This window comes from Littorina saxatilis, linkage group LG14, assembly GCF_037325665.1.
Source record: "Littorina saxatilis isolate snail1 linkage group LG14, US_GU_Lsax_2.0, whole genome shotgun sequence".
In the NCBI taxonomy this organism is placed as follows: Eukaryota; Metazoa; Mollusca; class Gastropoda; order Littorinimorpha; family Littorinidae; genus Littorina; species Littorina saxatilis.
This window is the reverse complement of record NC_090258.1, coordinates 35,808,516-35,828,710: the sequence shown is the minus strand read 5'-3', so window position 1 is coordinate 35,828,710 and position 20,195 is coordinate 35,808,516. Positions and strand designations below refer to the sequence as shown.

At 41.3% G+C, this 20,195-nt stretch overlaps 1 protein-coding gene across 3 annotated transcripts in view; it reads right to left on the bottom strand.

Moving 5' to 3' along the window:
* Window positions 1-17,192, bottom strand: part of LOC138947660 (kinesin-like protein KIF28P) — a 49,858-nt gene extending 32,666 nt beyond the window's left edge. For 2 of the 3 annotated variants that reach the window (XM_070319186.1, XM_070319188.1), the window contains exons 1-9: window positions 16,959-17,191; window positions 16,112-16,244; window positions 14,776-14,973; window positions 12,248-12,359; window positions 3,886-3,993; window positions 2,977-3,107; window positions 2,323-2,393; window positions 1,654-1,714; window positions 18-182 (exon numbers count right to left, since the gene is read on the bottom strand). In XM_070319186.1, the coding sequence (XP_070175287.1) occupies window positions 18-182; window positions 1,654-1,714; window positions 2,323-2,393; window positions 2,977-3,107; window positions 3,886-3,993; window positions 12,248-12,359; window positions 14,776-14,973; window positions 16,112-16,244; window positions 16,959-17,123 (1,144 nt within the window). In that variant the 5' untranslated portion in view covers window positions 17,124-17,191. Of the gene's footprint in view, window positions 1-17; window positions 183-1,653; window positions 1,715-2,322; window positions 2,394-2,976; window positions 3,108-3,885; window positions 3,994-12,247; window positions 12,360-14,775; window positions 14,974-16,111; window positions 16,245-16,958 lie in introns of all 3 variants that reach the window. The other variant, XM_070319187.1, reaches the window with a different exon arrangement.
* Window positions 17,193-20,195: the final 3,003 nt, after the last annotated feature.

Sequence of the window (20,195 nt, the reverse complement as noted above, 5' to 3'; positions counted from 1 at the left end):
TGAGTGACAAGACACACCTGCGTCGCTGAGGTCCTCGTCATCGTCCTTCATGACCACCATCTTGGTGTCGCCGGACAGCATGGCCTTCAGCTTCTCGTTTTCTTCCTGCAGCTCACGGATCAGTTTGTCTGTGGGGTCCTCGTTCACCGTCGCCTTCGTCTTGATCTGCTTCGCACGGTCAGCTGCAAGCACGTGTCACATTCTGCACTTTGTGACTGCAACTACTGCTGGAACTAGCTTAATTTCCTAAGACAAAACTGTTTTCTTGATGCATCCATTAATATGTTATTCATCATCATTAACTTTCCTATTACTTAACAGTCAACTGCAAGCATGCATCACATTCTGCACACACTGTTACTGTTACTACCACAGGCACACGTCACGCGCGGGGGGGGTTAAAGTGGGCGGGGCCTGACACGCTCTCAAGACCACTACAATAACAAGGTAAAACTCTGTCGTTCTAGACGGAACGGAAATGCTGTGGTGCATGACAGAAAAGATGCGCATGCTACCTGCACATGTGACCCTTTAACTAAGCACAATGAGCGCTTCTAGGGTGATAACGCCAGACAACTCCTGTGATCTTGCCGCGAGGTGGTGCCAGTTACCAGCCGAAAGAAAGAAGGGGCATAACCTCACCAGAACTGACCATTGTCTGTTTACCGTATAAAATGCACGACTTACACACGAACTGTTACCAAACCAATATGCTATTTGGGACCAATGCAAGGTTTTTTCCCTTTCTCATGTGATCTTGCCGTGAGGTGGCGCCAGTTACCAGCCGAAAGAAAGAGGGGGCATAACCTCACCAGAACCGCCCATTAAAAAGTTATCAGGGTTCGTCAGTCGATCTGACGTCTGTTCACCGCCAACTTTCCCATGCCTTGATTCTTTCCGCAACTTCATAATGATGGGATGCAACCCAAAAATTGAGCTGGTTGTCTTGGTGTGCTTTTAAGGGGAAGTAAGTCATTTCTAACTTCCGTTCCATCCAGAGCAACATAGGATTTTCAAAATTCCATGCCATTTTGCAGAATATCAGCAGTAGCAACGTCTAATTGGTATAAATCTGCTACTGTTCTATAGTTTAATATATGCTTGATGCTACCATAGCCATTGTGTTGCTTTGCTAAGCTGTGTATGGCAGGAATTCGAAGTTTGCCGCAGAGGTCAAGAGGCTCTGCAGGAATCAGTCTCCTACCTTGTAGAAACTGTAGTAAATGATGTACTCAAATTCACCCAAACCATGTGACATCCAAGACATAAGCCCTGCCCACCTTGTGTCGAATGCCTGTAGTTACTACTGCTGGGACTTTGCTGTTCTACACTGCATTTTCCTCAGGTTTGCTCCAACTATGTCATTCTTTTCCAAATTACTTTTCTTCAGCTGCAAAACTAAAATGGCACTTACTTTATTAACCACTGTTCCCTTCTCTGACCTTTTATTCCCCTCCCTTACCCTCACCCTCAACTTTGGTTTTTCGCTAAAAACTTAGTGCAAACTGACACGCAACAATTTTTACGTAAAAGATTTTCAAAAACGCAAGAAAAAACCATGTTCAAATCTTAAACACTGTCTGAAAGTGCAATTCGCCCCATGGCCCACTGATGCTTTACACCTGTGGTTACTGTTATGAAATGAAGGCTCACCGTATCTCAGTGTAGACAGAGTCTCCTCATAGTTGATGTCTGCAGGGCTCAGAGCAGCAATCTAAACAGAAACAACATTTTGTTACAACTACATTGTACCCAAAAACATGCTGTCACAAGAAAATCATACACATACACAGTACTAAAACAAAACAAACCGCACACAAGATGTTCACTTGTACAGCATGCTCGCTACATAAGAGGAGAATGAACCATTTAACACATACGCACTACAAGTACATCTATGAAAGTACTACCCATAATAGCCAAATAAGGATAAAGGCCAGCATAAGTACTGTACTGAACAGACAATTTAACCCATGTACTCATCATAAAGTCAGTGGGTCAGCCTCACCAGCATGTAACACAAGTACAATACAGACAATTTAACCCACTCATCATAAAGTCAGTGGGTCAGCCTCACCAGCATGTAACAAATCCAATGGGGCCCTTGACTGACGTCAAGCCACAATCATCAGTCATTGCTTAACTTTAATACATCAATGCCACATCTCTCGCAACAACAAACTTGCATAGTACACCCCAAAATCCCCTTAATTTGAGTTTCAATCAAGCTAACATACGCGATAGTGTCACTTGATCAGACCTCAAGTGGTAATTGTCATACATGCACATCAGCTGATAGGATGCAAAATGTCATCAACTGACCATGATAGTTTTGCTGTTGCCCCCCAGGGCGTTCTTCAGCAGTTTGGTCAGGGAGGAGTCGCGGAAAGGCACTGCAATGAAAACCAACATTTCACAGTAACTTAATATCTCCCCCTTGATTGCACGGAGAGCATGGGGCTTCAGAAATGCAGAAAACGCATTCAATCATTAGACAAACAGAGAAACATGATAATTAACCCAGACAAATCACATTTAAAATATATTATCATAAATCTATAGATCTTCTTTCACCACACCACTAAAGTTCTTCCTTTAAAGTTAGAACGAGGCTCTAGAAGCTAGACGGCATACTGTACTCTACACTTACAATTGGCTGAAGTCTCAAGTTCTGTTGTGTGCCCTCATTTTCAGATCACTTTTTTGCAGCATGTATCCCTGCAGCTACTTTATGGCAAATGCAGTTGTAAACTCATACATTTTCCTGTATTAATTGTCCCAAACATGTTCATCATCCATTGGCTTTAAAGGTCACTTTCTCCTCACTTCTGACCATTGTGTTGGAAGTTGTGTTTTGCACAGGAAACATATAACAGAATACCTACCTGTTCAAACCTAAATTCAAGTGCTAAAATGTGATCAGAGCTTTGGGGACACCTCATGCATGTGTGCGTTTTCTACACAAGCTGCACTCACCTTTGACATTCTTTCCCTGAGAATTGTCGGCCAGAGCGGAGATGCAGTTTCCCAGACATGACAGTGACTGGTTGATGGCAGCGCCCTCTTTGAGACGATCACCGGTCGCTCCAGTGCTCTCCGCACGCTCACTGTCAATCATCAAACAGAAACATAGTCTCACATGGCGCGACTGAAAGTCTAGCTGCATGACAATAATCCAATAACAAACATTGAAAAGTAAAAACTTGACAAAGATGAATAACAGAACCGCCCCAAAAGCTGAGGTATTCTAATTAAGCAGGGTTTAGCCTGGGAGAAAAAGGCAATGGGACATTTGTCCCCCTCAACCAAATTCCGATGGGACATAGTCGAAGGCAAGAAGCGCCAAAGGCCTGTACGCGTTTTGACCAAAGATACAATATGGTGCCATCTGAGAATTAGCCGCTATATGGTGTTATCTCTGTGTGTGTCTGTGTGTGTGTGTCGTGTGTCGTGTGTGTAATCTGATATAAAGTGTACATTTGGTGGCGCAGTGGTACGTAATCTCAATGCGGTTCACTCATCGTCTGAGGTGCAGGATCAACACCAGGTGGAAAGTGACTGCCTAAGCAATGATTTTTTAGTCTATCTACATGTACACGGAAAACAGAACAAGCTATTTAACTGATTTTAACAGTATTAGCAACAGACATGGCATAACATTTTATCATCCACATAGATGGTTATGCAGATCTTGAAATTCACAGGTTTGTCCAAAGATATCATTCATCAAATACAATTGTATAAAATTATGCTTGCACTCATTAATCTCTACCCCTCAATCCCTCTCTGACACTGAAGTCTCTGTCTATAATTGTCTTTCTCTCTAACTCGCACTCACACAGACAGACAGACAGACAGACAGACAGACAGACACATAACACTGACCTGCCAGCCAAGTCCACCAGGTTGATGAGGGCAGACTTAGTGGTGTCCTCTCCGGCAGCATTCTTGAACTTCTGTATGAAGGTGATGCCAACAATGGTGTGGGCACGACTGTAACATGCATGTATAATGTAAGGATTATACTACTGTCTGCAGACCAAACGGTGACTAACACTTGTGCCCACAAGAAAAACTAAAATGTAAAAAAGAAAATAAGGTATGCACATGCATGCATGCATGCATACAACCTGTATGTGTGACTTGTTGATTGATCCCATTTGTAATTCAGGATGCCATTCACACACACACACACACACACACACACACACACACACACACACACACACACACACACACACCATGCCGCACACACACACACGCACACACACAAACACACACACACACACACTGGATGTAACTATTTGTGGACCCAGTTTCTATTCAGCATGCAATGCATGTAAGGTTTGGAGAGCATGTGACGTGTTTGTTTCAGGGGTGGATTTATTTCTTTTCATATTCACATACACATTCAGCACACAGTAACTATTATAAGTTTTCCCTGACAATCCTGGCATCTTTTTCTAACTACAGTCGAACTCGCTTAAGACGAATCACTGGGGATCGGGAAATAAGTTCGTCTTAACCGAAATTCGCATTAAGAGAATTGATTGATTTTTTTACTGTCACAATTTTAGAAGTAAAATTTAAAAAGTCATGTAAAAGCATGTACATGCACATTCTGATCAATCTCCGATTTCATGGTGTCCACCAGTTCTGGTGCATGTACTACCCTGGCCAAGTTTCCTCTCAAGACATCAAAGAGACCGCCCCATAGATTAAACTCCCCATAGGTTAAACTCGGTCACTGACCCGGTGCAGGAAGTGTTTCCTCTCTCATATGAAAGGGGAACCACCTCTCATAGCTAAAACTGGGTCAATGACCCCTGGGAAGAAGGTCAGTGTCTATAAAGAAGGCCACCCAGCTATCACAATGGACCTGCCTTTGATCTCGCCTCACACGCAGATCCTTGTAGCCTTGTGACTTTTAGAGACAAAGCGGCTCTGGGGCGATGAAAACGTGTTTGTTAAAAGAGGGGTTCGTTATGCAAATGATATGATATGTCGATCTCGGGACGAGTTTAAAGATTTCGCCACAAGCGTGAGTAAATTACAGACATTATGCATGTTTGGGAATCCAAAAAGTGCTCGTTATAAGCATAAATTCGTTACAAAGAATTCGTTTCAAGCATTTTTTTTAAGCATGAAGAAAGAGGTATTCAGTTGGGAACTTAAAACTAATACGTTATAAGTCAAAATTCGTAACTAGCGTGTTCGTTTTAAGTGGGTTCGACTGTAAGTGGACTGGATATAGCACAGGGTAGCATAAACCCAGCAGAACCTTACTAAAGCTGGCAGCAAAATACCTCTGTGAGGTTCCTGAATTTAACACGCCTCATTAGCTGTGTGATCACTCAAGCATAAACAGTCATTTCACAAGGGGACAAGGGATCACTTTCTGTCCTTATAGGTAGAGCTGGTGAAAGCACAATGCTCATACTGGCCATTCCAGTTTGTTATTGATACTGGCACACAAAAACCTGTAGACCATGAAACTCCTGGATGTGTATAGACGAAGCAAAACAGGTGATCCTTGTTAATTTTAACTTATGTACTTCTGAACTTACCAAAACCATCTTTCAAGTCATACTTGAATGCGAGTACCGGTAGTACAGTGAATAACTTCAATAAGCATGGCATCTCCAAAATATAAGATATTTTGTGAATCATGAATGACATTTGTCTTCTTTCAAAATAATTTGACTGTAAATATAGCTGATTAATTTGTCATTTACAACTAGCATATAATACTCTAGCTTCCCCTCTCTCATGCTTGAGCGCACACACACACACATTAACTAGTTCTAGCAAACAGTCAAAAGCACACTTCCTGTAAAAGGTCTATTTACATGTACTCAAAGACTGAGTGACGAGTGCCTGACTCATCTGTCTATGCAGGACCAAAAATCAGGACACTCAAGAAACACTCGTTTACCTTCCAGAATGGCTCACAAGAATGAAGAATGCTATCACTTGCTTGTCAGTAATTTGAGGCATGTGTCAGTATAATCTGACTAGAAACTGAATGGTTGAAATCTCCCATACCCCAAATAGTGACTTGGGAGCACTGGGATCTGTAGTCTTGTGACATGCAGTGCTGTATAAATGTAACCACTATATACTAATACCAATTCAGCTAGCATTGTTTGCTTGCCTTAATAAACCCAATCAAAGCTAACAGTATTATGCTCCTATCATGCAGAGATTTTAGGTTTTCACACTCATTTTCTTGGTCTCAAGTTGAATAGTTGAACTGCAGGCAGATTTGTGCTTGAAGCCACTGTTAAGAAAGACCAGGTGGCCATAGAGCAGTACTACAGTGGACCCTCTCTTGAAGCCACTGTTAAGAAAGACCAGGTGGCCATAGAGCAGTACTACAGTGGACCCTCTCTTGAAGCCACTGTTAAGAAAGACCAGGTGGCCATAGAGCAGTACTACAGTGGACCCTCTCTTGAAGCCACTGTTAAGACCAGGTGGCCATAGAGCAGTCCTACAGTGGACCCTCTCTTGAAGCCACTGTTAAGACCAGGTGGCCATAGAGCAGTACTACAGTGGACCCTCTCTTGAAGCCACTGTTAAGAAAGACCAGGTGGCCATAGAGCAGTCCTACAGTGGACCCTCTCTTGAAGCCAGTGTTAAGAAAGACCAGGTGGCCATAGAGCAGTACTACAGTGGACCCTCTCTTGAAGCCAGTGCAAGACCAGGTGGCCATAGAGCAGTCCTACAGTGGACCCTCTCTTGAAGCCACTGCAAGACCAGGTGGCCATAGAGCAGTACTACAGTGGACCCTCTCTTGAAGCCACTGTTAAGACCAGGTGGCCATAGAGCAGTACTACAGTGGACCCTCTCTTGAAGCCACTGTTAAGAAAGACCAGGTGGCCATAGAGCAGTACTACAGTGGACCCTCTCTTTTAAGACCCCACAATATAAGACTTCTCTAACCCTGCTTTTTCACATCTTCTCTTCACATAGCCTCTGTGCATTTACCTTCCACTGTATAATGAAAGGTTTCACTCACTTTCACTAACTAACGTTTCTAGTTGTTTGATTCTTTATCTGGGCCTCATACACAGGTTTGTCTGGGACTCTAAGCATCCACACCACACTAAAAGCACTGGCAAACACAGTGCACGTTCACCTCACACTCACAGCTCACAACTAGCACTGTGCTCCAACATTACCTGCATGAGTGCAACTCCCCGCAGAGTTAGCAGATCAATAAGCTACAAACAAGAGCTGTGAATATATCCCCTGGCCATTAGTTATAATTGATCAGTTAATGGCCGCCTGTGCTTAGACATTTTCCTGCAGGCCACAACTCACTGAAGTTCAGCACATTATGCTGATTGAACTTCAACATTTTAGCAAGGTGTTTAAATATACATTATGTAATAACAACATAATAAGACAAAAATGTTGTGACGTCTGTAACATCAATTTTTAAGATGTGTTCAAATGGATTAACAAAACAAGTCACGTAAGGCAAAAATACATTTAGTCAAGCTGTCGAACTCACAGAGTGAAACTGAACGCACTGCATTTTTTCACCAAGACCGTTATCTCGTAGCATCGTCAGTCCACCGCTTGTGGCAAAGGCAGTGAAATTGACAAGCCAGAATAGCACGGTAGTGGTTGCGCTGAGCATGATAGCACGCTTTTCTGTATCTCTATTCTTTTTTTATATGTTTTTTGAATCAGGAACCGACAACGAATAAGATAAAATTGTTTTTAAATCGATTTAGGAAATTTAATTTTAATCATAATGTTCATATTTTTAATTTAAGAACTTGTTTTTGATCCAAATATAACATATTTATATGGGCGGGGATGTAGCTCAGTCGGTAGCGCGCTGGATTTGTATCCAATTGGCCGCTGTCAGCGTGAGTTCGTCCCCACGTTCGGCGAGAGATTTATTTCTCAGAGTCAACTTTGTGTGCAGACTCTCCTCGGTGTCCGAACACCCCCGTGTGTACACGCAAGCACAAGACCAAGTGCGCACGAAAAAGATCCTGTAATCCATGTCAGAGTTCGGTGGGTTATAGAAACACGAAAATACCCAGCATGCTTCCTCCGAAAGCGGCGTATGGCTGCCTAAATGGCGGGGTAAAAACGGTCAAACACGTAAAAGCCATGGGAGTTTCAGCCCATGAACGAACAAACAAACAAACAAACATATTTATATATTTTTGTAATCATAAAATAATGAAGAATAATTAAAGATGAAATTGTTTTTGAATTGTTTTATAACAAAAATAACTTTAATTACAATTTTCAGATTGTTAATGACCAAACTCATCAATCAGTTTTTAAGCCTCCAAGCTGAAATGCAATACCAAAGTCCGGCCTTCGTTGAACATTACTTGACCAAAATTGCAATCAATTTGGTCAAAAATTGAAGGCGTGACAGTTGGGCCTCAAATTTCACTAAAAGCCGGATATGACGTCATCAGACATTTATCAGAAAAATGAAAACCCTCTGGGGATATTAAACCCAGAAACTCTCATGTGAAGTTTCATGAAAATCGGTCTGGCAGTTTTCTCTGAATCGCTCTACACACACACACACACACACACACACACACACACACACACACACACACACACACACACACACACACACACACACACCACGACCCTCATTTCGATTCCCCGTCTATGTTAAAACATTTAGTCAAAACTTGACACACACACACACACACACACACACACACACACACACACACATATACACACATACACCACCACCCTCGTTTCGATTCCCCGTCTATGTTAAAACATTTAGTCAAAACTTGACTAAATCAGTAAATGTAAAAAGGATCTGCTTTTTAAAGAAAAGCTACAAGAAAATCATATGCATATCATTTAATTTCAAAGGCTTACATCACACACACACACACACACACACACACACACACACACACACACACACACACACTTAATCCATTTGGTAAGCTAAAGGTGATGTTTATATGTGTTTAACAGTAACAGTCAGTTTTAGTGACTGCATAAAAGCCTCACTGTGGGAAACAATCAAGTGGAACCAAACATCTACAAGAGCTACTCCTTTCTTTGAATAAGTTAAGGTGCAATCAACACTTTATCATGTCCAATTATGTTTTTGTACTTGTCTTTGCTTTTGTTTTGATATTTCCACGCAAAGTATATGTGTTACTTCTCAGTTAACCAAGCAAAGCTATATCTCAGTATTTGAATTCTGTCAACAAAACACACACACACACACACACACACACACACACACACACACACACACACACACACACACACACACACACACACACATACACTCACTCAAACACATTTACCTAATTAAAAAGCAATGTAATCTACCGGCATTACATGTTTTATAAATAAACTAAAACATGAATTGCCACATACATCAACCGATCAGCCAAGACTATCAATTCTGACTTGCGCAAGCACTCCCTGCCAGTAGAGTTTACGGTTCCACATAGTGAACTGTTGAGTGATCAATCTATGACGTGTGCAGCGTCAATATTTAGAACCATCCATGGCAGCCAGGTTCAAAGCTTGTCATTTGCAAGCCCCCTGATATTTACTTACTGCTTATAATAACCCTGGGTAAAATTGGATCACTGTGTTCCTTCTTGGCTCTGAGCCAGCCACCACTCAACCATTCATCTCACCGACAAAGCATACGCTTCACAAAGGAAAGGCAAACATGAATCTTGTTTTTTCTAATGACAAAAGGGCCCTGGGTCTGCAATGACACTTTGCACACTTCCCACCTTACCCTTTGAAAATCTTGCTTCTGAATTGAAATGTTGACTAATGTGCCTGTGAGATTGATTCAACTTGCACCCAGTGAAATTTCATGTTTCATACAAGTGCTATGTCACAATGAAAACTGTTCACTTTGATCACTGGCCAAATGACTGGAGGAGTTTGGGACCCTACAAACAGACACTTTGATCACTGGCCAAATGACTGGAGGAGTTTGGGACCCTACAAACAGACACTTTGATCACCGGCCAAATGACTGGAGGAGTTTGGGACCCTACAGACACTTTGATCACCGGCCAAATGACTGGAGGAGTTTGGGACCCTACAAACAGACACTTTGATCACTGGCCAAATGACTGGAGGAGTTTGGGACCCTACAAACAGACACTTTGATCACTGGCCAAATGACTGGAGGAGTTTGGGACCCTACAAACAGACACTTTGATCACTGGCCAAATGACTGGAGGAGTTTGGGACCCTACAAACAGACACTTTGATCACTGGCCAAATGACTGGAGGAGTTTGGGACCCTACAAACAGACACTTTGATCACCGGCCAAATGACTGGAGGAGTTTGGGACCCTACAAACAGACACTTTGATCACCGGCCAAATGACTGGAGGAGTTTGGGACCCTACAAACAGACACTTTGATCACTGGCCAAATGACTGGAGGAGTTTGGGACCCTACAAACAGACACTTTGATCACTGGCCAAATGACTGGAGGAGTTTGGGACCCTACAAACAGACACTTTGATCACTGGCCAAATGACTGGAGGAGTTTGGGACCCTACAAACAGACACTTTGATCACCGGCCAAATGACTGGAGGAGTTTGGGACCCTACAAACAGACACTTTGATCACCGGCCAAATGACTGGAGGAGTTTGGGACCCTACAAACAGACACTTTGATCACCGGCCAAATGACTGGAGGAGTTTGGGACCCTACAAACAGACACTTTGATCACTGGCCAAATGACTGGAGGAGTTTGGGACCCTACAAACAGACACTTTGATCAGGCCAAAAAAAAAAATAGGTGTGGTTACGGTAACATAGCCAAAAAAAATAGGGTAGGAAGGTAGGCAATCACTTTTTCTTTTTTTTTAACTTTTTTTTCTAATGTGTACAAATTAAACCTACTTGACAGGGAAATAAGTGTGCGACTCGGGCGCTTTCGCTTTCATTGCGTTTTTTGCACTCGGTTTTTTTTGGTTTTTGTTGTTGTTGACAAATGTAATAAAAAGTTATAGGATCGGCCCCTAAAAATAGGGTAGGTCGGGTTACCGTAACCACACCTATTTTTTTTTTAGGCCTCACCGGCCAAATGACTGGAGGAGTTTGGGACCCTACAAACAGACACTTTGATCACTGGCCAAATGACTGGAGGAGTTTGGGACCCTACAAACAGACACTTTGATCACCGGCCAAATGACTGGAGGAGTTTGGGACCCTACAAACAGACACTTTGATCACTGGCCAAATGACTGGAGGAGTTTGGGACCCTACAGACACTTTGATCACTGGCCAAATGACTGGAGGAGTTTGGGACCCTACAAACAGACACTTTGATCACCGGCCAAATGACTGGAGGAGTTTGGGACCCTACAAACAGACACTTTGATCACTGGCCAAATGACTGGAGGAGTTTGGGACCCTACAAACAGACACACCTTGCGTGGAATCTTTACTTTAGTCACATGACACAAATCAATATCTACAGTTCAATATATAATATAGAGATCAAACAACTCGACTGAGAGTGGGCTTTTCATCACTACATGTGCATCACTATTTAATTCTTTCCATCTCTAAGCATCATTTAAAAGGTTGACTGATTTGAACTTATCAGTCATATGACTGATTTGAGCTACCATGCTACAAAGCAAGCTACAGTCAGACCTGCCCTGGTGACCAGCTCTTGCATGAAAACCACCTGCCCACAACTACCCGCCCAAAGGATCCTTGACAAGTTGCTTTTCTTTCCATTCACCTTTCCATGAAGACCACCTGTCTGTAACGACCACTTTTAGTCGATCCCTTGAGTGGTCATTATTCTTACTGTTATGTTATTGTTAATGAAGATGCATGTAATGTAAGTTAATTTGAAACAAACGGAGCTGTTACGTTTCATTTAACTAACGACAGCTAGGTGGTTTGTCTCGCCATGGGTGCTTTCAATGTTATCCACTGCAAATTGTGAAATAACCCATAATTGCAACTGAAGATGCTCACCAAAAAACAAAAACACACACAAATACAGTTTAGGCAGAAAAGACTAACATCAGATGCATTACTGTACACGGCCATACACGAAAAGCTCAATCGTGCTTACCAGTGTACATGGGAGTCACAGCCAAGAAGAATCAATCACAAATACATACAAATGTGAGTATATGGTTTAGTTATGACATGGGTGGTCTCTCTCACGTATGTAGGATACATACATGTATAAACATTTACACACACAAACCGGTAATACATACCTGCTGGTAGCATTCATGTTGGTGGCAGCAACAGTACGGTTGGTGGTTCCTTCTTCCATTCTCTTCTCTATGTCTAAATAGTCCACCACAGGCACTATCTGCAGGCCTTCCGCTGTAAAACACACAATTTAGTATCCACATGATTGATGACACTGAAAAGGTTCAAGGATGCTGCATGCTTGATACATGGCTTAGGCCTAAAAAAAAAATAGGTGTGGTTATGGTAACCCGACCTACCCTATTTTTAGGGGCCGATCCTATAACTTTTTATTACATTTGTCAAAACAAAAACAAAAACAAAAAAAACAAGTGCAAAAAACGCAATGAAAGCGAAAGCGCCCGTGTCGCACACTTATTTCCCTGTCAAGTAGGTTTAATTTGTACACATTAGAAAAAAAAGTTAAAAAAAAAAAAGTGATTGCCTACCTACTTACCCTATTTTTTTTTTGGCTATGTTACCGTAACCACACCTATTTTTTTTGTTGGCCTTAATCCCAAGCAAAGTGATAAATGTTAAATGTGAGAAACCATCCAAATACACAGCCTCAATGTCTTGTGTCAGTTTCTGGTTTGGTCATTTCACACAAAAATCATAAAATAACAAGAAGGGCAAAGCCCATACGACTCACATGCTTAACCTTGACCTTTACATGACCTTGACCTTCAGCTAAACCTAGCAATGACATCATACACTAAGAACTGCTTTACACATTTTTCCTACCAAAATACATGTGACCTTGACCCAAGGTCATCCAAGGTCATACAACACAAAGCTGTTAATTCAAGACATAGGAAGTACAATGGTGCTTATTGGCTCTTTCTACCATGAGATATGGTCACTTTTAGTGGTTCACTACCTTATTTTGGTCACATTTCATAAGGGTCAAAGTGACCTTGACCTTGATCATATGTGACCAAATGTGTCTCATGATGAAAGCATAACATGTGCCCCACATAATTTTTAAGTTTGAAACAGTTATCTTCCATAGTTCAGAGTCAAGGTCACTTCAAAATATGTATACAATCCAACTTTGAAGAGCTCCTGTGACCTTGACCTTGAAGCAAGGTAAACCAAACTGGTATCAAAAGATGGGGCTTACTTTGCCCTATATATCATATATAGGTGAGGTATTAAATCTCAAAAACTTCAGAGAAAATGGGAAAAATGTGAAAAATAGCTGTTTTTTAGACATTTATGGCCCCTGCGACCTTGACCTTGAAGCAAGGTCAAGATGCTATGTATGTTTTTTGGGGCCTTGTCATCATACACCATCTTGCCAAATTTGGTACTGATAGACTGAATAGTGTCCAAGAAATATCCAACGTTAAAGTTTTCCGGACGGCCGGACGTCCGGCCGGACGGACGACTCGGGTGAGTACATAGACTCACTTTTGCTTCGCATGTGAGTCAAAAACAGGATAAAACAAGAAGGGCAAAGCCCATACGACTCACATGCTTGACCTTGACAGCAATGACATCATACACTAAGAACTGCTTTACACATTTTTCCTACCAAAATACATGTGACCTTGACCCAAGGTCAAGGTCATCCAAGGTCATGCAACACAAAGCTGTTAATTCAAGACATAGGAAGTACAATGGTGCTTATTGGCTCTTTCTACCATGAGATATGGTCACTTTTAGTGGTCCACTACCTTATTTTGGTCACATTTCATAAGGGTCAAAGTGACCTTGACCATGATCATATGTGACCAAATGTGTCTCATGATGAAAGCATAACATGTGCCCCACATAATTTTTAAGTTTGAAACAGTTATCTTCCATAGTTCAGAGTCAAGGTCACTTCAAAATATGTATACAATCCAACTTTGAAGAGCTCCTGTGACCTTGACCTTGAAGCAAGGTAAACCAAACTGGTATCAAAAGATGGGGCTTACTTTGCCCTATATATCATAAATAGGTGAGGTATTGAATCTCAAAAACTTCAGAGAAAATGTGAAAAATGTGAAAAATAGCTGTTTTTTAGGCAACATTTATGGCCCCTGCGACCTTGACCTTGAAGCAAGGTCAAGATGCTATGTATGTTTTTTGGGGCCTTGTCATCATACACCATCTTGCCAAATTTGGTACTGATAGACTGAATAGTGTCCAAGAAATATCCAACGTTAAAGTTTTCCGGACGTCCGGACGTCCGGACGTCCGGACGGACGGACGGACGGACGACTCGGGTGAGTACATAGACTCACTTTTGCTTCGCATGTGAGTCAAAAACCTGGGTAGATATACCTCCCCCACACCACAAACCGGTCTTCAAAAACAGTTTTACATGAAATAAGACAGTTCTTTTGCTTTTTGTTTTACACTAAACAGTGGCAATTCCAAGATATATCATACCAACAACAAAATTATTAGTAACTGAGAAAGAGCAGCCACATATTTACCATTTTCCATTTGATGTACCGTACTCATTTTAATCAGCAAGAAACTGTTGGTTATTGTTATCAATATCAGGAAAAGAAAAAAGAGGAGGAAAAGCCAAAAGGAAAGAAGAAGGTGAATGACCTACGATAGAATCCATTCTTGGGATGCTGCCTGATGCGCAGACCGCCCTTCTTGGAGGCCCCCTTGGGGTCCAGCAGGTCGCGCACCTGTTCATTGTAGATCTCCAGCATGCTAAACGTCACCTCAAACTCAATGTCTCCTCCCTCCGCCTTCTTCGCATCAATACCCTGGAAGATGGCCTCACAGAACTGAGGCACAACACCTGAAAAATACAAACATTTTATCTATCAATGCCAAAGCTTAGACATCTGATTCACAAGCCTGCATTATGGCATTCCAACATCAAAACAATCATGAAAGAAAAGCCTGCAGCCATCAACTGATATACTTTTTGTGAATTTTACAAGGCTGAGACATAGAGAGAGCTTGGAATAAAATTACATCATCAACAAAATATGAAGTGTGCTACATAGGTGGGGCCAGGTAACTTTGACAGTTGGTAAGCACTGGACTTGTGATCAGCGGGTCACATACTCAAATCTGGGCCAGGACGGATTTGAGTCAACTTTATGTGCAGAAACAGAGTCAGTATACTTGTCCCATTCCCCTGTCCCCACTGTGTCACTGTCCCCACTGTGTCACTGTCCCCACTGTGTCACTGTCACGTAAAAACCTCGGTCATTCTGCCAGAAGCGCATGGCTGATAACACCTCAACACGCACACACCTGGGAAGAGCGATAACTTGCTCCTTGCTTACCACTGGGCGGAAGCAACCAACATTTTCCAACAATGGGACTGTAAAGTACATGTAATGACAACAGCCCATTTACTTTTAGGAATGTGAAACAACCCACAAAACCGGATTGTAACTGAAGAAAGTTACTTGAAGTTGATGGTTTTTCTTTTCATCAAAAGATGTTTCTTCACTACTACTGTCCTTTGTATGTAATCTATAGTCTAGATCTGCTTGCACATATTGTTTTAATTCAATTTTAATTTAACTTTTTCGAGTCAAGTAATACACTCTCCACCCGCCGTCTCTCTCATGCATGCAAGTGCAGGGATGCACATATGTGACCCTCCACCACGAAGTGAGTCGCATGTCACCTTGCGCGGTTCTGCGCTAGGCTTGATATTAGTCCGGGGAGTGTCTGGTAACAGTGTGAGGGTCAACTTAGTCACAGGCTTATAACTCAAACAGTTTTTGCTCTTTTCTAAAACGGTTTTCACCACTGGATAGAGCATAAAACGTACACTCTTTATGAAAATGTAAAAATATGAAAATCATGCAAAGGTGAGATGTGACTCATTTTGTGGTGGAGGGTCACATAAAGTGTATCACAAAAACACAGTCACATGTGAAAAAACACTAAGAAACATTTACACATGCAGTCCTTACCTTTGTTGATACCATAGCCGACAATGGACCAACTTTTGCCAGAGCCTGTCTGCCCGTATGCAAACAGTGTGGAGTTGTAGCCCTCCCATGCGTTATCCAGAATACCCTTGCCAAGGTCGTCATACACTTTTTTCTGCACAAAACATGCACAATTTCGCATCATTTTTTAATCTGACACTCTATCGGAAACCCCCTTTAAACAAAGACACCACCGCCCCTCCCCTATTTAAGATCTCCCTCTATTAAAATTTAAAACCAGGCACTTCCCCAGATATTCTGTTGATAACATCTGTAAGACTCCCTTTCCCTCAAGGCTTATTTTTTTTTAATCTTTTATATCATAAAATGGCACGGGGGGGGGGGGGGGGGGGTGGGGGGAGGGGGGGGGTGGGTGCTACTTTACCAGAAAGTTAACCCCAGGTTATTATAAGCTCATTTTGTTTTCATGGTTATCACTTTTGCTTCAATTCTTAACTAACAAAAAATTTGCACTCAAGCTAAGTCACCTTTACACTATAACAGTATAAGCACCTCAGTGTAACCATTTTAAGGATAAATTCTTTTCATTATTAATATTAACATTTCCAAAATTAATAATGAAAATTAGTAATTGAAACTGTCATCCACTAAAAGTAAAACTAATGAAGAGTAGTTGGAACATCACTGGCCTAGGAACATGCATGAATGGAATGTACACTGTACGGGATCCAGATTCATTCGACACGAATCATTTCATGTTTTCATTTATCTCCAGATCAACAAACACCACAGCGCTTTTCATTAACAACTAGGCCATGAATGCTGTTTGTCAGCTATATGATCAATATGTTGTATGTGGTTTTCTGACCTGATCGCAGAACTTGCGAGCATTTGGGTGAGATGAGTCCGCACAATAGTAGCCATTGGCGTCTGCCTTGCTGCCATCATGTGACCAGTAGCTGTAGTCAAAGGCGAACTTCTTCACGTCACTGGCGTCGTTGGGGTCTGTGATGCTTGTGGTCGCTCCATTCATGTCAATGATAACGGTGGCATTGCGACTCCTCTCGCGGCCATTGTGAGAACGGTTAAGGTTTCAACCATAAGTGATTACCTTCATAGTACACACTGGTGCAAGGTGTTATTGTATTATTCTATTATATATTCCATATTCCACTGGTAGAAAATTTGGACCCGAATTTTACAGCGATGGTATTGGTACACTAAAGTAATGAAAATGAATTCATTTGTGGCTGCACCTTCATTGGAATCATTCTACTCACTTCAAAAATAGATCTCTTAAAAAGTGACTTCATTTTCAATACTATTTAAAACTTATTAATAACAAAATACAAAGTATGTCTACTTTTGCCCACATTAAACTTGTCTTATTAACTTATTGCTTTGACCAAAAACCATATCCACATCAAACCCACACTCTATCCAGCCAGGCTTCTACTTTAAAAGTGCATCATTTGTACACTGCGATTTGTCCTTTCCAACCAATAAGTACAACCAATACCGTGATTTTATGTGCTGTAATACTCAACAACACAAGGGAGTAATCCAGAAGACAATTCATCTTGGTTAGTCCTACAGTGTTTTATGACTCTCACAAACCCGATTCTCACTCCAAATTGTAATGCGTACATGTATACGTACTGTATATCGATCACGAGATACTCCTAGATGTTCTTCATAGGCACTCAATGTTTTCATAACCTGCCTTTAAGTTTAACATTTAATCAGTATCTCGCTTGCATGTCTTTGGAGCAAGCTTCTGGACAATTTTATTGTCAGATAAGTTTATTTTCTGTATAATAAGTGTTCGTCTGTCTGTCCACTTAAAAGACCGATGGGTCAAAAATCAGTGAACGTAACGTTTTGTTTTGTTATAAATATATAACATTCCAATTACATACCTTTCTTGTTTTTACATTTAGTCAAGTTTTGACTAAATGATTTAACATAGACGGGGAATCGAGACGAGGGTGGCAGGTGGTGTATGTGCGTGTGTTACTGTGTATGTATGTATGTATGTGTGTGTGTGTGTAGAGCGATTCAGAGAAAAGTACATACTGGAGCAATATTCATGGAATTTCACAGTAGAGTTCCTGAGTATGTTATCCCCAGACCTTTTTTTCATTTGTTCGATAAATGTCTTTGAAATGTCTTTGATATCCCGCTTTTTGTGAAAGTTGAGACAGCACTGTCACGCTCTCATTTTTCAACCAAATTGGTTGAAACTTTGGTCAAGTAATCTTCGACGAACCCCGGACTTTGGTATTGCATTTCAGCTTGGAGGCTTAAAAACTAGTTAATTAGTTTGCTAATTAAAGTTGTCATTAAAATTGAATTTTCACTAACAGATTTAAAAATGATTGCATCGTATTTCTCAATTTCTCCTGAATTCAAAAATATATACATGTATATGTCATGTTTACTCTACAAATCAATATGAAGCTTATATAGCACGTATTCCGTGGGTACAGTTCTAAGCGCTTGTGCTCAGAATGACAGAAAATAGGTTAAGTAGACCCGTCTAGGTCTGTAGGTAGAGGTCTGTAGGTGTGGTTAGTCGAGACTATCTTAAATATAGTCTCGGCGATGACTGATTGTTGGTGTTAATCTGTTACTTTGATGCTGACAGCTTGACTAAATGTTTTTATATCGCTTCACGCGACTTGTTTGATTCTGTCTCTAAGGTGATAATGGCATAAACAAATATATTTATACAAATGAAGTAAAAATAAAAACTTTCATACACAAAAAATGACTACATAATGATAAAAAAACACATTCTTACATTTTACAGTTAAAAGTATTCACAACTGCCACTGTGTATAATTAAGCCAAGGCCTAAAAAACAAATAGGTGGGGTTACGGTAACCCGACCTACCCTATTTTTAGGGGCCGACCCTTTAACTTTTTATTACATTTGTCAAAACAAAAAAAAGAAAACAAGAAAACGAGTGCAGAAAACGCAATGAATGCGAAAGCGCTCGAGTCGCACACTTATTTCCCTGTCAAGTAAGTTTAATTTGTATACATTAGAAGAAAAAAAAAGTGATTGTCTGCCTTCCTACCCTATTTTTTTGTGGCTATGTTACCTTAACCACACTTTCTTCTTTTTTTGGCCCAATGGGAAATTGCCGTGCTGCATTTCAGGTGCTCATGAAACTACTCCCCTTTGTATTAATGATTCATGCATCATAAAATAAACTATTCAAATCGTTAGACCGGAGAGCACTTAAGACAAACTATAGGTGTAGGATTCACCTCAACCGAGACACAGAATATACTTCAGCGGCAGACCATCAACAACAGCCGCTGCTACAAAGTGCCCCACTCCAAGACAAAGCTATTCAGTTTCTTTTCTTGTGAACACCATCACACAATGGAAAAGCCTCACCAATGACACTGTCCGACTGCCTACTCCGGACTCATTTTCATCAGCAATCAGGAAGCAGTGGGTTCAAACCAAGACCTAATTAGCAACCAAACTCCTGTTTTTAAACTTTCATTTTTTAAATCAGCTATAGGCTGTACATTACCCTGATTCATCGGACTGAAAAATGTACGAACATGTATGAAGAGGTCATTTTAAATGGAGATGCGCAAACCACCCGTTACCTATAGCCGAAATGGGTTCCTGTGACGTCAGCTTACCCCTCGACCAACATCCAGTTGGCATCCAGATCAAATGCAGAAACTTTATCTGGGACAATATCTCATCTTTCATTTTCAGTCCTGCTCAAGTTTTGTAACCCAAGTTGTGTCTAAAATGCATTAATTCACGAATGATCCAGAGACTCGGTCGCATACATCAGCGACGGGGTCAGCACTGCTGATCCCTCGCAACCACGACTGTGTCTAGAGCATAGATATCCAATACACATCTATGGTCTAGAGCTATGCATAGTATGCGATCAATGCGAAAGTACAGCACACGCTCTTGCTAGAATATATGGCGGGCGATAAAAAGGATATGAATGGGCGCACTCTCACGGCCACCTTCACAGACTCTTCAGTCATGGTTGCAGAATGAAATGTCAGTCAACACGGAAGATCCACAGTGACTTATCACAGAGGACCAATACTGAGAACT